This window comes from Cherax quadricarinatus, chromosome 97 (genome assembly GCF_038502225.1).
Source record: "Cherax quadricarinatus isolate ZL_2023a chromosome 97, ASM3850222v1, whole genome shotgun sequence".
In the NCBI taxonomy this organism is placed as follows: Eukaryota; Metazoa; Arthropoda; class Malacostraca; order Decapoda; family Parastacidae; genus Cherax; species Cherax quadricarinatus.
In genome coordinates, this window is record NC_091388.1 from 5,952,109 (window position 1) to 5,970,325 (window position 18,217).

An 18,217-nucleotide genomic window follows, 5' to 3' on the forward strand; every position below is an offset into this window, starting at 1 on the left:
TGTTCTTGATCGCACCATCGTAAAGTGGAAATATCATAAAGTTGAACCATGGTAAAATTAGGAGCACCTGTACTTGCAATCTTTTAAATTTACAATTAATACTTGATTTTTTCCCTTGTTAGATTTGGCATGGGGATTGAGTTCCGTGAGAGCGCACTTCTCATTGGCCCCAAGACTACAACCACTGCAAAGAAAGGACAAGTTTTTAATGTCAACCTGGGCTTCTCTGATATTACCAATGAATCCGCCAGTGATGCCGGCAGCAAGAAGTACGCTCTCTTTATTGGGGATACAGTGGTGGTCAACGAGGTGAGTTGAGCCTATAGAGAACTTTTCAAATTTGATTTTTCTTTTGTGATAATTGCATTGCTTTGTAATATAAGATAACGTGTGTCTTTCTTTGTATTTCATCTTATAGTCAGTACAGGAGGGCCCCATATATACAACAGGACCCCACATATACTGCAGGGCCCCACATATACTGCAGGGCCCCACATATACAGCAGGGTTCCACATATACAGCAGGTCCCATGCATTTATGGCATGGCCCCTCATATACAGCAGGCCTCACACATACAGCATGGTCCCACTGAATATACAACACCTCTTTTTGTGGTCCACATTTTCATTGGCTCAGTTTGAACCCAACTAAAATGTGGAACACTGAAAAGAGGTGCTGTGTATGCAGGCCCCTACTGTATCTGTGGGGCCCTGCTATATCTGTGGGGCCCTGCTGTATCTGTGAGGCCCTCCTGTATCTGCAGAGCTCTCCTGTATAAGATAAATTGTTTCTCATTGTATTTCATCTTGTAGTTGGTAATTTGCATTAGAGACCATTACCCTTGTAGGGAAATTTTGGTCAGTGTGTTAACCACTGGGCCACTTGGCTCTAATAAGATTCATGTAACTAGGTATATTTCTGTACACTACAGGGAGGTGATGGGTTCTTGATCCAAGGAACTAGAGTTGTCCTCCCCTTCCATGGATTGAACCAAATTACCTCCCATTCTCCAGGCACTATGAGCCATATGGGTTTAGTGCCTGACTTGAGTCCTGGAGGTGGGAAGTACAGTGAGTGTACTCTGAAGGACAGGTGGAGATATGTTGCAGTTTTTAAATTGTAGTATCAACACACCTCTGGCAAGACAGTGATGGAGTGAGTGATGATGAAAGTGTTTCTTCTTTTTCGGATCACCCTGCCTTAGTGGGAAACAGCCAATGTGCTGACAAAAAACCTCGCTTCCAGAATTCCTGTATCATGAATGGTCTGGCTTAAGGTTTATGTTATTTAGGTTACATCTGGTCCCAAATCTGCACACTGCCATAACAACATACTGGAGTGAGAAATATGGGAGGAATTGCAAAATAAACCCAGTAAAGGAGCAGGGGTGCAGTGGGCACAATAAGGGAACACTGTATCAACATTCATAGCCCCACACTGCTGTAACAAGTGTAGAAGTCTTCAAAACTGGACAAGTATCTTCAGGTGCCAGATCAACCAGGCTGTGATGGATATGTGGGTCAATGAGTTTCCAGTAGCAACAGCCTTATTGACCAGGCTAGCACCAGACCAACCTCAGCCATGGTCAGGCTTCAAGGATAGTAAGACTCTCAAAACTCATGAAAGGTATATCTTCTTCCTCTCTCTGTCTTGCCCATCCTTTTCTCCAATATATACTGGCTCCCTCACCTTCGTGTGTCAGTGTGACTTGTAAGTGGAAATGAAAGTATGGCCCAACAGGCATTCTGTGGTGTTCCCCCTTTCTTACGTTTTTATGTTCTTAATTAAAAGTACAGCCTCTCCTCACTTAGTGACGTACTCGTTTACCAACGCCTTGGACTTACAACGGCTCTGTGACCAGTATGGATACCTAAATAATGTATATTAGAGCTGATTTCCTCTATTCTGTTTATTACAGTATACAGTACACTACTGTATAAACATTTAATCATCAGTCATGTCTCCAGGCCCCTCTGATATTACTCTTGCTTTCTATTTTGAATTTTTATTCAAACAAAAAATAGAAGACTTACTATTATGCAGACTACTGCAATACTGTAATAATTGTATAAATAACATCAACCCATTCATGACTGCATATTAGAATGGCTAGTTGGACATTTATTGGACAATGACATCATTTGTTTACTTTTGAACATTGGCAAAAATCAAACATTTTCCCTACTTTGAGCTCCATTTCCAGGTTCTTTTTATAGTAAAATCAATCAAAATCACCTCTACTTCTATAATATGTTTTCCATTCTATCCAATGAGACCAAGAAAATGAGAATACAACCATAAATACTATACGAAAATAGACCACAAAGTCGGCATTTTAATTAAAAAAAATGATCGGAATTTTTTTTTTCTCATGCACTGCGTGCTCCAGGATTTTTTTTATATGGTGCACACTGACCACACAGACCCATTCTCTCACATGTGGGCCTACCAGCTTTCTCCTGCTTGATTGGAAGCCGCTAGAATTTATGAGTATATATATGTCAAACACGGTACCTCGTAAGACGTATATATACGGCCGCGACAGTCAAAGGGTTAAAAATATACCAGAAATGTTATAAATAGTGTAAAGGTGACATTAAAACATTATCAGAGATAGTTGACACAAACCCACTACCATTATAGTATGCTCCTCATGTAGCCACGAATTCGTTTACCAATGTGGTGTCAGGAATGGAACCCCGTCGTTAAGTGAGGAGAGGCTGTATTGCATTTTCTAATGCCCCTTGAGTGAGTTATTGCAAAAAATTGTTGCAAGGTGATGTGTATGTTGTAACCACATAATGTTCTTGCATGCGAGAAAATCAATAAGGCTTTGATAAATGATATTGTAAAAATTATTCTTTTATTTCATTTTTTTTCACAGGATCAGCCAGCCACAATATTAACAGCATCAAGCAAGAAGAAATTGAAGAATGTTGGTGTCTTCCTGAAGGTGAGTGTGAAGACTGTGATAGTTGTCTTCCTGAAGGTAGGAGTGAAGACTGTGGTAGTTGTATGATAGTCACAGGTACCCTTACACCACAAAGGACCCTAACACCAGATGAGGCCCTTAATTAACATCACAGGGGCCCCAAACACCACAGGGGAGCCTTGACACCACTGGGACCCTTAACACCACAGGGGCCCTTAACACAAAACGCGGACCGCATCTGCCCTTAACACCACAGGTGCCCCTTAACACCACAGGAGCCCCTCAACACCACAGGAGCCCCTTAACACCACAGGGGACCCTTAACACCACAGAGAGTAACTGCTTCTTTAACACAGTGAAGGTACAAACAGATGTCTTCTTGGAGGAGCCAGGCCGATGTTTGGCAGACGGTAATTCGACACTGCCACCAGCCTTGAAACGCTGTCTGGTGCCCAGGTTTGTGAAGCACTATGATTTGAGCTATAGTTTCAGGTGTTAAAGACCTCCTTTTACCCATAATCAAACATGTATAGCCCAAAACCAAAGGGAACACTGGACAAAAGATGAGAGACAAAAGTGCAGCACTTCCTCTCACCACGGCAGCCAAGTGAGCAATGAGAAGTCATTGTGAAGTGTGGCGGCAGGTTGTGACATCATGCTAATGGCTGTTACCCAGCAGAATGCACTGGTGAAAAAAAAAACCCTGTATGGTAGGCCTTTGATTTTCATCCCAGCACTGTGTCGGGGCGCTCACCCGGCATAATGCCGTGACAAGCACTGTATGTATATTACTATTGCAACATAAAGGGGTACCCCAAGTTTCGTACATAATTCGTTCCAGACAGCTGTTCAAGTGCCGTTACCGAACGAATTTCTTCCCATAAGGAATAATGTAAATTAGATTAGTCCGTTTCAGACCACCAAAAATACACTTAGCAAAAGCACTTACAAAAATACACTTACATAATTGGTCGAGTTGGGAGCTGTATGAATGTGTACCACTGTATCTTACTATTGTAATATATCTTACTATTGTAATATATCTTACTATTGTAATGTATCTTACTATTGTAATGTATCTTACTATTGTAATATATCTTACTATTGTAATATATCTTACTATTGTAATATATCTTACTATTGTAATATATCTTACTATTGTAATATATCTTACTATTGTAATATATCTTACTATTGTAATATATCTTACTATTGTAATATATCTTACTATTGTAATATATCTTACTATTGTAATATATCTTACTATTGTAATATATCTTACTATTGTAATATATCTTACTATTGTAATATATCTTACTATTGTAATATATCTTACTATTGTAATATATCTTACTATTGTAATATATCTTACTATTGTAATGTATCTTACTATTGTAATATATCTTACTATTGTAATGTATCTTATTATCATAATATATCTTACTATCATACCATATATTTTATTATTGTACTATATATTACAATCGTAATATATTATACTCTTGTACTATATTATAAGGATCAATTATTTAATGCCTTTATATTAACCTTTCAGGGTCGAGAGGCCCTCTCCTAGACTTGTTCTCAGGGTCAAAAATTGTTCGAAAAAAAAATGAAAATTATTTTTTCTTATGAAATGAGATAGATTCTATCTCCGATCATAATGACACCAAAAGTATGAAATTTGATGGGAAACTTACGGAATTATGTTCTCGCGAAGTTAGCGGTCTCGACGATGTTTGTGCATCGGCAATTTCACCCACTTTGAGCCCTATTTTCGGCCAATTCCAATGTACCAGTCGACAAAAATCATAACTATTTTGCTAGACCTCCATTTTTTCTATCAAATAAGTACAAGAAACTACCCATTTACCAATTTCAATTATCCAGTAAAGTGGTCAGTAATTGGCAGTTTTGCCAATTTCACACAAAATTCAAAAGATGCCAATTTCCAAATAGGGTCCAGAATAAACAAGACAGACATTCCTGGCACTAAAATAACATTTTCTCTGTTCATTAGTCATGTTCCCAGGCCTCTCTTACATTTCTTTTGCTTTCCACTTTGAATTTTTATTCTCACAAAAAATAGAAGATTTACTGTTATGCAGACTACTGCATTAGCATAGAAATGGTATAAATAATATCAGCGCACTTGTGAAAGAATATTAGACTCACCAGTTGACGTGTATTGAATGCCTGACATGATTTGTTTACTTTTGAAATTTGGCAAAAATCAAACATTTCTGCTACTTTGAGCTCAATTTCAAGGTACTTTTCATTGTGAAACCAATCAAAATCATCTCAATTTCTGTAATATGTCTTCCATTCTATAAAATGAGACCAAGAAAACTAGAAGACAACCATAAATACTATACGAAAATACACTGCAAAGTCTCTGGTTTAATTTTCTGATTGTTTTAGTCCCAAAAAAAAATTTTTCCCATCAGTACTTACCGAGATATAGAGGCATGAAGTTTGCAGAAAATGAGCCGCGTATGGCAACAGCGGCGACTGCCGCTCACCCGGTAAACTTTAGTTTACTTGTATTTGAAGGTTTGTTGTTTTTTTCACTATTTTATTTTTTCACATAACTTATGTGGCCTGTGAGACCAAAGTAAGGTGCAATGTACATATATACACTCGTTGTATACAACACAATAAGCACACAAACATAATTATCAATATATTGTTTACAAAACTTGTTTACAAAAACAAACAATACAAAAAATTGTTTATTACTATTGTTCTATAATATATATACCAATATACAGTCACTGAACATACTCCTAGAAGTTCTGCAGCTTGTGGAACTCTGTGAAACATGGTGTCATACACAGTGGTGTTTTACACTCTTACACATAAAACATGGTGTCATACACAGTGGTGTTTTACACTCACACATAAAACATGGTGTCATACACAGTGGTGTTTTACACTCTCACACATAAAACATTGTGTCATACACAATGGTGTTTTACACTCTCACACATAAAATCAGTGTGTGTGCATTTTTGTTGAATTTTTTTTTTTATGTGCAAAGACAAAACACCTCGTCTGAGCAGTTTACTTCAAAGTATTAGCAGGCAGTTGTGTTATGTGGTTATCCCAGGTAAATGGTCATGTGTCGTCATTCCTTCCTTCCTAATTTCCTTCATTCCTTTCCTACCTGGAGGCTACCTGGAGGGCATTCCACCTCTCTTCCTACATTCCTTCATCTGTCCTTCATTACTTTTTTCCTTCCTTTCATCTAGTCCTTTCTTCATTCCTGCCTTCCCTTCTTGCTTCTGGTTTCTATAATATATATACACATATATAGTCACTAGATGACTTAAGAAATCGTAATGACACGATTGCAAATAAACCATACCCCCGGCCGGGATTGAACCCGCGGTCATAGAGTCTCAAAACTCCAGCCCGTCGCGCTAGCCACTAGACCAGCTAGCCACAATAAGATTCATCCAACTAGGTATATTTCTACACCATAGGAAAGTTAGCACAGGCACCTCTGTGACCACAAATGCAAGTTTTTACAGACGAATCTCCAGCTAGCGTGGCCGTGACGAACTCTAGCTCAAGTCCCTTCACTGCCGTCAACATGACGGCAGTGGCTAGCGCGACGGGCTGGAGTTTTGAGACTCTATGACCGCGGGTTCAATCCCGGCCGGGGGTATGGTTTATTTGCAATCGTGTCATTACGATTTCTTAAGTCATGTTGACGGCAGTGAAGGGACTTGAGCTAAAGTTCGTCACGGCCACGCTAGCTGGAGATTCGTCTGTAAAAACTTGCATTTGTGGTCACAGAGGTGCCTGTGCTAACTTTCCTATGGTGTAGAAATATACCTAGTTGGATGAATCTTATTGTGGCTAGCTGGTCTAGTGGCTAGCGCGACGGGCTGGAGTTTTGAGACTCTATGACCGCGGGTTCAATCCCGGCCGGGGGTATGGTTTATAGTCACTAGATACTTTCATAAAACTCCTATTATCACCCTTCAGCAAGCTTGTCTTGTGTGCGGGTGTGTGGCTTATAATTGTTTTGAGTCAGGAGTCGGCAGCTGTCAAAGTGACATATTGTCTCATTACTCACTTCCCCTACCGCCTGTCAAAACAATGGGGTCGGATGCTGCTTCCCCCTCCATTCTATCTAATTATCTTTCTCCCTCATTCTATCTCTTTCAATCTGTCTCTCTTTCTCTCTCTCTGTCTATCTCTGTCTCACAGGTACACATAAATACAACTATACGTAGTGTAAATTACCTAGGATAACCCCAAAAATCCAGACAAAGTGCTATACTCTGCTTGAAGATGTGAGTAAACTTGATGATGACACAGTCTTGTGGCTCTCTCTGAGACAGAGCTAGACAGATAGACAGGGAGTTTGGCAGACAGACAAATAGACAGACAGACAAATGTTTGTTCGTCGTCATCTCCTCCTCCTCCTCCTCCTCCTCCTCCTCCTCCTCCTCCTCCTCCTCCTCCTCCTCCTCCTCCTCCTCCTCCTCCTCCTCCTCCTCCTCCTCCTCCTCCTCCTCCTCCTCCTCCTCCTCCTCCTCCTCCTCCTCCTCCTCCTCCTCCTCCTCCTCCTCCTCCTCCTCCTCCTCCTCCTCCTCCTCCTCCTCCTCCTCCTCCTCCTCCTCCTCCTCCTCCCTCCTCCCTCCTCCCTCCTCCCTCCTCCCTCCTCCCTCCTCCCTCCTCCTCCCCTCCTCCTCCCCTCCTCCCTCCCCTCCCTCCTCCCTCCTCCTCCCTCCTCCCCTCCCTCCCTCCCTCCCTCCTCCTCCTCCCTCCCCTCCTCCTCCCTCCTCCCTCCCTCCCTCCCCTCCCTCCCTCCTCCCTCCTCCCTCCTCCTCCTCCTTCTCCTCCTCCTCCTGGCTCTTGACAGATGGACAGCTGCCCCCCTCCCTCCACCCTCCTTTACGCTCATCAAAGGTCAGCTCTTATCATGCCTCAAGGGAACATATTATTACATATTATTATTATTAGGTATTAGGTATTATTCTTCTTCTTCTTCTTATTCTTATTCTTCTTCTTCTTCCTCCTCCTTCCACCTTCCACCTTCCTCCTCCTCCCTCCTCCTCCCTTCCCTTCCTTCCTCCTTCCTCCTCCTTCCTCCTCCTCCCTCCTCCTTCCTCCTCCTCCCTCCCACCTCCTCCTCCTCCTCCTTCCTCCTCCTTCCTCCTTCCTCCTTCCTCCCTCCCTCCTCCCTCCTTCCTCCTCCTTCCTCCTTCCCTCCTCCTCCCTCCTCCCTTCCTCCTTCCTCCTCCTCCTTCCTCCCTCCTTCCTCCCTCCTCCTCCTTCCTCCCTCCTCCTCCTTCCTCCCTCCTCCTTCCTCCTTCTTCCTCCTTCCTCCTCCTTCCTCCTTCCTCCTTCCTTCCTCCTCCTCCTCTTCCTTCTTCCTCCTTTTAAACCCAAAACACGGTCAGTTTTTTTTTTCTCTCATTATGCACTATGTGCTGCTGTGATGTAGTTCAGCTGGGCTTGTGAGGTCTCTGTAGGGAGACCTAATTTAACCAATTATATGGTCACACCTTGGCTTGGCAAATGGCTGGCAACCACGCCTTTTCAGCTGAGGTCTTTTGTTCGTGACAGCATCAGACCTCGGTGTCAGGTCGTAACGCGTGGTCTACGCCTTATGGGGAAGGGGGTGTTTAGAGGAATATAAGCCAGGGAACAGCTGAGCAAGGGGTTGTTGGAGACAGGTCCGGGGAGCGAGAGCTCTGGACAGTCACGTGTGTAGTGGACCACGCATTGGGAATCTCGGGTCAGCTGGTCAATGAATTAAGAGTGAGTACTAGTCTGTGTTACTGATAACATCTATCCTTCCCCCTGGTGATAAATCTCATAGGTCAATTGTTATTTTATGTCAGTTTCCATCAGGATATGTTGTATTCTAGCCTTTTTATGTTATTAAGTAAACTATAGCCATAGTTCTCATTTTTATTTGTACCTTCAAATGCTATTCCATATTCTGTTAAGCACTGGGCTAACATAGGTGATGTGCTCACTTGCTGGGATACCTCAGGCAAAGTGGGTAAAGGTCTCACACTGCAGAATTTTTTTTATACTGTGCACACTGACTACATAGACCCATTCTTTCATATGTAGGCCTACCAGCTTTCTCTCGCTAGACTTGAAGGTGCTAGAATTTACGCGTACTAGTACAGCACCAACCCTGGCGTGCAAGCCGTACTAGTACAACATCGACCCTGAAAGGGTTAATAGAATCGGAATTTATAAAATGTATAAAGTAAATTTTTTATTTATATTTATTAGGACGATGATGAAGATGGTGAAGGCGAGGAAGAGGAAACTAAAGAGAACACATCGCAGCTCTTAGGCCGGGGGAAGCGCACAGCCATCCTGGACTCCAAGCTTCGGGTGAGTCTATGAACCTTACACTGGGGTCCAATTATTTCACCTTAATTTTCTGCACATTGGAACTTTTATTTATTTGGCTATATTTTTGTTTTTTATGCCTAATTTCTATTATCTGACATTAAATAGGTGCAGCAAACTTTCCATTGTCTAACAGTAAATAGGTACAGTAAACTTTCCATTATGTAACAGTAAATGGGTACAGTAAACTTTCCATTATCAAACATGAAATAGGTGCAGTAAACTTTTGATTAATAATAAATAGGTAAACATTTGATTAGCAGTAAATAAGTACATGTAGCTAGTTACTGGTCCAGGTCGGACAGAAATGTGGTCATAAGGTCCTCTCTGCTATGTGCGGGTTATTTGTGTATACCTGGAGAGGGCTTTGGGGGTCAACGCCCTCATGGCCCAGTCTGTGACCAGGCTGTCACAATTCCGTGACTGTTTCAGTCACGGTATTGTAACTTTGTGTTCCTTCTTCAGTATCTCTGTAATGGTATTTTTGGAATGCCTGTCTTTGGTACTGAGATAAATATAGGTTATATCATGTATATTTAGTGAAGGGATTCAGGGAAACCGGTTATTTTTATATAGCCGGACTTGAGTCCTGGAAATGGGAAGTACAATGTTGCCTGCACTTTAAAGGAGGAGTTTGGGATATTGGCAGTTTGGAAGGATATGTTGTGTATCTTTATACGTATCATGTGGGAGTTCGAACACGTGGATTGGGTATAGTAATACTCACGTAGGCTGGTAGTACGTATAATTACAGATAATGTGGGGAGCGCCCTTACAGCCGTACCTATCTCTCTTGCTCACTCTCGTAAACTGACTGGCCTCCCACAGTACCCATATGTGAGGGGGTCTTTGAATACTGCTAGGTCAGCACAATATGAGTTCAGACAGTGACTCAGGCAGAGACGGTTGGTAGTGAGTCAACTACTGGTACTGGTTACTGGTAACTGGTTACTACTACTGAGATACGTATATGCTTCTAAACTGTTGTGTTCTGAGCACCTCTGCAAAAACAGTGATAATGTGTGAGTGAGGTGAAAGTGTTGAATGATGATATAAGTATTTTCTTTTTGGGGATTTTCTTTCTTTTTGGGTCACCCTGCTTCGGTGGGAGACGGCCGACTTGCTGAAAAAAAAAAATGTACTTGTAGAAATAATGATTATTATTATTATTATTAGTTTTTAAATAAGCATTATTATGATTTAATAATTGTTGTAGTAGCAGAGGAAGAAGTGGATGGTGTATCTGCTTTAGGAATACCTGAGAGGTGTATAATATTTTGTAAGGGATTCAGGGATACTGGTTAACTGCACTTGAGTCCTGGTGGTGAGAAGTACAGTGCCTGTACTCTGAAGGATGTGTGGTGGTGGGAAGTACAGTGCCTGTACTCTGAAGGATGTGTGGTGGTGGGAAGTACAGTGCCTGTACTCTGAAGGATGTGTGGTGGTGAGAAGTACAGTGCCTGTACTCTGAAGGATGTGTGGTGGTGGGAAGTACAGCACCTGTACTCTGAAGGATGTGTGGTGGTGGGAAGTACAGCACCTGTACTCTGAAGGATGTGTGGTGGTGGGAAGTACAGCACCTGTACTCTGAAGGATGTGTGGTGGTGGGAAGTACAGCACCTGTACTCTGAAGGATGTGTGGTGGTGGGAAGTACAGCACCTGTACTCTGAAGGATGTGTGGTGGTGAGAAGTACAGTGCCTGTACTCTGAAGGATGTGTGGTGGTGGGAAGTACAGTGCCTGTACTCTGAAGGATGTGTGGTGGTGGGAAGTACAGTGCCTGTACTCTGAAGGATGTGTGGTGGTGGGAAGTACAGTGCCTATACTCTGAAGGATGTGTGGTGGTGGGAAGTACAGTGCCTGTACTCTAAAGGATGTGTGGTGGTGGGAAGTACAGTGCCTGTACTCTGAAGGATGTGTGGTGGTGGGAAGTACAGTGCCTGTACTCTAAAGGATGTGTGGTGGTGGGAAGTACAGTGCCTGTACTCTGAAGGATGTGTGGTGGTGGGAAGTACAGTGCCTGTACTCTGAAGGATGTGTGGTGGTGGGAAGTACAGTGCCTGTACTCTGAAGGATGTGTGGTGGTGGGAAGTACAGTGCCTGTACTCTAAAGGATGTGTGGTGGTGGGAAGTACAGTGCCTGTACTCTGAAGGATGTGTGGAGATATGTTGAAAATTTTTAACTAGTGTAGGTGCACCTCTAGCAAGACAGTGATGGAGTGAACAATGATGAAAGTATTTCTTCTTTTTCAGGTCAACCTGCTTCGGTGGGAAATGACCCATGTATTGAAAAAATTAAGAGACGGTGTTTGTTACCTTGGATATAAGTGAGAGAGTTGAGAGGGTTGTTGGGGTAGTTTGTGAGGATGCAGATAAATGAGATAGAAGGTTGAAAGAAGGGGGTAAAAGAGGCTTTGAGTGTTAGGAGCTTGAGCATCCTGCAGACTTGTGGAAGTGCATTAGAAAGCAAATGGGGTTTTTAATAGACATTTTGCTAGTTTGAGTAAGGTATCATGGATTCAGGGCATCCAGTTAGCTGGACTTAAGTCCTGGAGGTAGGAAGAGCAGTGCCTGCACTCTGAAGTCTGCAGTGAGGATGTCATGGTTTGTGAGCAGTGAGGATGTCATGGTTTGTGAGCAGTGAGGATGTCATGGTTTGTGAGCAGTGAGGATGTCATGGTTTGTGAGTAGTGAGGATGTCATGGTTTGTGGGCAGTGAGGATGTCATGGTTTGTGAGCAGTGAGGATGTCATGGTTTGTGAGCAGTGAGGATGTCATGGTTTGTGAGCAGTGAGGATGTCATGGTTTGTGAGCAGTGAGGATGTCATGGTTTGTGAGTAGTGAGGATGTCATGGTTTGTGGGCAGTGAGGATGTCATGGTTTGTGAGCAGTGAGGATGTCATGGTTTGTGAGCAGTGAGGATGTCATGGTTTGTGAGCAGTGAGGATGTCATGGTTTGTGAGTAGTGAGGATGTCATGGTTTGTGGGCAGTGAGGATGTCATGGTTTGTGAGCAGTGAGGATGTCATGGTTTGTGAGCAGTGAGGATGTCATGGTTTGTGAGCAGTGAGGATGTCATGGTTTGTGAGTAGTGAGGATGTCATGGTTTGTGGGCAGTGAGGATGTCATGGTTTGTGAGCAGTGAGGATGTCATGGTTTGTGAGCAGTGAGGATGTCATGGTTTGTGAGTAGTGAGGATGTCATGGTTTGTGGGCAGTGAGAATGTCATGGTTTGTGAGCAGTGAGGATGTCATGGTTTGTGAGCAGTGAGGATGTCATGGTTTGTGAGCAGTGAGGATGTCATGGTTTGTGAGCAGTGAGGATGTCATGGTTTGTGAGTAGTGAGGATGTCATGGTTTGTGGGCAGTGAGGATGTCATGGTTTGTGAGCAGTGAGGATGTCATGGTTTGTGAGCAGTGAGGATGTCATGGTTTGTGAGCAGTGAGGATGTCATGGTTTATGAGCAGAACAGTGAGGATGTCATGGTTTGTGAGCAGTGAGGATTTCATGGTTTGTGACAGTGAGGATGTCTTGGTTTGTGACAGTGAGGATGTCATGGTTTGTGAGCAGTGAGGATGTCATGGTTTGTGAGCAGTGAGGATGTCATGGTTTGTGAGCAGTAAGGATTTCATGGTTTGTGAGCAGTGAGGATGTCATGGTTTGTGAGCAGTGAGGATGTCATGGTTTGTGAGCAGTGAGGATGTCATGGTTTGTGAGCAGTGAGGATATGGTTTGTGAGCAGTGAGGATGTCATGGTTTGTGAGCAGTGAGGATGTCATGGTTTGTGAGCAGTGAGGATATGGTTTGTGAGCAGTGAGGATGTCATGGTTTGTGAGCAGTGAGGATATGGTTTGTGAGCAGTGAGGATATCATGTTTTGTGACAGTGAGGATGTCATGGTTTGTGAGCAGTGAGGATGTCATGGTTTGTGAGCAGTGAGGATGTCATGGTTTGTGAGCAGTGAGGATGTCATGGTTTGTGAGTAGTGAGGATGTCATGGTTTGTGAGCAGTGAGGATGTCATGGTTTGTGAGCAGTGAGGATGTCATGGTTTGTGAGCAGTGAGGATGTCATGGTTTGTGAGCAGTGAGGATGTCATGGTTTGTGAGCAGTGAGGATGTCATGGTTTGTGAGCAGTGAGGATGTCATGGTTTGTGAGCAGTGAGGATGTCATGGTTTGTGAGCAGTGAGGATGTCATGGTTTGTGAGTAGTGAGAATGTCATGGTTTGTGAGCAGTGAGGATGTCATGGTTTGTGAGCAGTAAGGATTTCATGGTTTGTTAGCAGTGAGGATGTCATGGTTTGTGAGCAGTGAGGATATGGTTTGTGAGCAGTGAGGATATAGTTTGTGAGCAGTAAGGATTTCATGGTTTGTGAGCAGTGAGGATTTCATGGTTTGTGAGCAGTGAGGATGTCATGGTTTGTGAGCAGTAAGGATTTCATGGTTTGTGAGCAGTGAGGATATGGTTTGTGACTGAGGATGTCATGGTTTGTGAGCAGTGAGGATGTCATGGTTTGTGAGTAGTGAGGATATCATGGTTTGTGAGCAGTAAGGATGTCATGGTTTGTGAGCAGTGAGGATGTCATGGTTTGTGAGCAGTGAGGTTGTCATGGTTTGTGAGCAGTGAGGATATCATGGTTTGTGAGCAGTGAGGATATCATGGTTTGTGAGCAGTGAGGATGTCATGGTTTGTGAGCAGTGAGGATGTCATGGTTTGTGAGCAGTGAGGATGTCATGGTTTGTGAGCAGTGAGGTTGTCATGGTTTGTGAGCAGTGAGGATGTCATGGTTTGTGAGCAGTGAGGATGTCATGGTTTGTGAGCAGTGAGGATGTCATGGTTTGTGAGCAGTGAGGATGTCATGGTTTGTGAGCAGTGAGGATGTCATGGTTTGTGATCAGTGAGGATATCATGGTTTGTGAGCAGTGAGGATATCATGGTTTGTTAGCAGTGAGGATGTCATGGTTTGTGAGCAGTGAGGATATCATGGTTTGTGAGCAGTGAGGATGTCATGGTTTATGAGCAGTGAGGATGTCATGGTTTGTGAGCAGTAAGGATTTCATGGTTTGTGAGCAGTGAGGATATCATGGTTTGTGAGCAGTGAGGATATGGTTTGTGAGCAGTGAGGATTTCATTGTTTGGAGTAGTCATCAGAATTATTTCAGCACACTTTTGGCATTTTTTCTAATGAACCAGCCATAAGGGCTCTGGTGGCCTGGTGGTTAACGCTCTCGCTTCACACGGTGAGGGCCTGGGTTTGATTCCCAGCCAGAGTAGAAACATTGGATTTCCAGTCTATGTTCCCCATCAGTAAAATGGGTACCTGGGTGTTAGTCGACTGGTGTGGGTCGCATCCTGGGACACTGACCTAAGGAGGCCTGGTCACAGACCGGGCCGCGGGGGCGTTGACCCCCGGAACTCTCTCCAGGTAAACTCCAGATATATCCCGCCGAGGCAGGTAAACAAAAAGAAATGTATACTGTAATGTATACAGTAGACGGGGTTACACTAGCCCCTTGCTCCTGGCATGTTAGTCGCCTCTTACGACACACATGACTTACGGAGGAAGAATCCTGTTCCACTTCCCCATGGAGAACTTTTGGAAACAAGCTAGGTAAAAGAACACACTTGCAACTAGTGTGACATTTTCATCATGTCAAGTTTTCACTTTCCAGGAACTTAGATTCATAACGACTTGACAAAGTTCCTGGAGAGGGAAACTTCCACAATAAAATGTCACATTAGTTGCACTTGTTTCCTTTTATCTAACATATTGTTAGTAATTCTACCAACATTATTACATTTCTAGCAAGATAGCAATTGAGTAATGGTGTTAACTTCTATAGGTTAGCCTTCCTTAGTTGGAGACACCTGTGAGGCAGAAGAGACAGTGAAAGATGAGGTAGTCAGTCCCTCAAAAAGAAATACAGGAATGCATTGCATATACAGCACCTTCTTGCTGATATTCCATGTTTTCGTTGGCTTTCAGTTGAGACGTTGTTCCACCCCCTGATGATTATCACCAGTGGGTGGAACATTATGAACAGTGGCTCAATTTGAGGCCAGTGAAAACATGGAATATCAAAAATGTGCTCTGTATGTGGGGCCCCTTCCAGGAGGGCCCCTGTACAGGTGGACCTTGACTTGCGATGGGGTTACATTCCGACGAACCCATCATAAGTTGAAAACATCGTGTCGGATATGAATATATGATATGTATAAATAAGTAAATGAATAACTGCTGTCAGTGAATAAGTCGATAAACAAACAATTACTCTAACTTAATACCAGTATTGAAAAGTCACTGAATACAAGTTAGGGACTTGCTGCCATCATGCTGGGTAATTATTTTAAGTTTCATTTCCAAAGTGGTTGTTGCTGCACCATTGTAAAGTTAAAATATTGTAAGTTGAACCATCCTAAAGATGAAATATTGTGAGTTGAACCATTGTAAAGTGAAATGTCGTAAGATGAACCATCACAAAGTTGAAATATTGTAAGTTGAACCATCCTAAAGATGAAATATTGTGAGTTGAATCATTGTAAAGTGAAATGTCATAAGTTGAACCATTGCAAAGTTGAAATATCGCGAGTCGAACCATTGTAATGATGAAATATCATGACTTGAATCATTGTAAAGTTGGAATATCATAAGTTGAACCATTGTAAAGTTGAAGTATTGTAAGTAGAACCATCGTATGGTATCACTAGTGTTTTTATATATAAAAAATACACAGTGTATGTTTTGTGAAAAACTGCATAATCTTTCCATGAATTCGTTTTGGGCAGAACTAATGTATATATCTATGTGGGAGAATTACTGTTGAACAAGCATGCAAGTTTATAGGTAACATTGTGTTGTTGAATATTATTGTAGTACATTGATAATAGTACTAGAAAGAGTTGAATGATGGTGAAAGTGTTTCTTTTTCGGGTCACCGTGCCTCGGTGGGAGATGACTGACGTATTTAAACATAATCATTGATAACGTATTCTAGAAAATTAGGTAATATGGTATTGTCAGTGCCCAGGATTCCTTCATATGGTTGAACACTGCTACAGTCGTGCGCCGCATAATGATGTTTCAGTCAGTGATGAACCACATATATGACAGTGGTGCCATGTGCCATGGTCATCTGACCGAGGCCTTCTGCTGGCTTATCCCAGCCAGAGAGTGATGTTCATAGTGCATTATCTGCTTCCAAGCAAATATATAACGATAAAAAAAATTGGCTACAGTATTCGGTACAGTAACATACTGTACAGGTTTGTAGCCTAGGAGCAATAAGCTATAATATATAGCCTAGGTGTATAGTAGGCTATACCATATAGTATAGATGTGTGGTAGGTTATACCATATAGCCTACCTCTGATATACCTTTGAAGAGTTTCTCTACTCTCTGATGCTTGCCTGGTCAACCAGGCTGTTGCTGCTGGAGACCCGCTGTCCCACATATCCATCACAGCCTGGTTGATCTGGCACCTGGTGAAGATACTTGTCCATTTCCTCTTGAAGGCTTCTACACTTGTCCCAGCCTAGGTGTATAGTAGGCCATACCATATTGCCTGGGTATGTAGTAGACTATACCATATAGCCTGGGTATATACATGTAGTAGGCTGTACCATATAGCCTAGATGTGTAATAGGCTATACCATATAGCCTAGGTATGTAGTAGGCTATACCATATAGCCTAGATGTGTAGTAGGCTATACCATATAGCCTAGATGTGTAGTAGGCTATACCATATAGCCCAGATGTGTAGTAGGCTATACCATATAGCCTAGATGTGTAGTAGGCTATACCATATAGCCTAGATGTGTAGTAGGCTATACCATATAGCCTAGATGTGTAGTAGGCTATACCATATAGCTTAAACATGTAGTAGGCTATACCATATAGCCTAAACATGTAGTATGTTATACCATATAGCCTAAACATGTAGGCTATACCATATAGCCTAAGTGTGTTGTAGGCTATACCATATAGGTTTGTGTAAGTACACTCTGTGATGTTCACACAATGATAACATTGCCTAATGATGCATTTTTCAGAACGTATCCCGTCGTTAAGCCACGCACGAGTGTACTACGTGTGATTCAGGGATCATACAGCTCGTGAATGCCTGTGTTGTGAACTTGAATAGTACGAATATTTCTAGGGGTGATAATCAATGTGTATTAATATGCATCATTCCCTCACCTTTTATACATAAAAACATTTAAATTGTGTACAACATGTATTCAGATCTTCTATGTGCATAGTGTTTACACACATGGGCAATGCAATTGCAGATGAGTGATCTTAACAGTGCAAGACAAGCCACAAGGGCTGGAAATCTTCAGCTTTGCACATCATCAGGAGCTATGCACCTGTTGACCCTATTGCTACTCTTGCAGCATTGCATAGCCCCTGATGATGCATAGAGACATGAAAGATCTTGAACTGAAGATTTCCATCCCCCTGTGGCTTGTCTTGTATATATTTATATGGGTGAAAAGGAGACCAGTTTGGATAAGTGAAATGTCTACCATTACACCACTAACATGACCAAGACACCACTGACATGACCACCACACCACTGACATGACCACCACACCACTGACATGACCACCACACCACTGACATGACCACCACACCACTGACATGACCAACACACCATTGACATGACCAACACACTACTTTTATCTGCTCCTATAAATAGTATACTTTTTATATCTTTGTGTGTGTGTATAAGAGAAAGAGAGACAGACAGACAGACACAGAGAAAGAGAGAGAGCATGCGAGCATGCTAAATAGGAGTGAGTAGAGGCAAGTCGTTTTTATGACTTGATGTGCTTTTGGAGTGTGAGCAAGGTAACATGAAGGGATTCAGGGAAACTTGTTAGCTGGACTCAAG

At 42.5% G+C, this 18,217-nt stretch overlaps 1 protein-coding gene across 1 annotated transcript in view; it reads left to right on the forward strand.

The window, feature by feature from the left end:
• Nucleotides 1-17,277, forward strand: part of LOC138855511 (FACT complex subunit SPT16-like) — a 55,492-nt gene extending 38,215 nt beyond the window's left edge. The window contains exons 5-8 of the mRNA XM_070105227.1: nucleotides 123-309; nucleotides 2,886-2,954; nucleotides 9,201-9,305; nucleotides 17,251-17,277. Coding sequence (XP_069961328.1) covers nucleotides 123-309; nucleotides 2,886-2,954; nucleotides 9,201-9,305; nucleotides 17,251-17,277 — 388 coding nt within the window. The remainder of the gene's footprint in view (nucleotides 1-122; nucleotides 310-2,885; nucleotides 2,955-9,200; nucleotides 9,306-17,250) is intronic.
• Nucleotides 17,278-18,217: the final 940 nt, after the last annotated feature.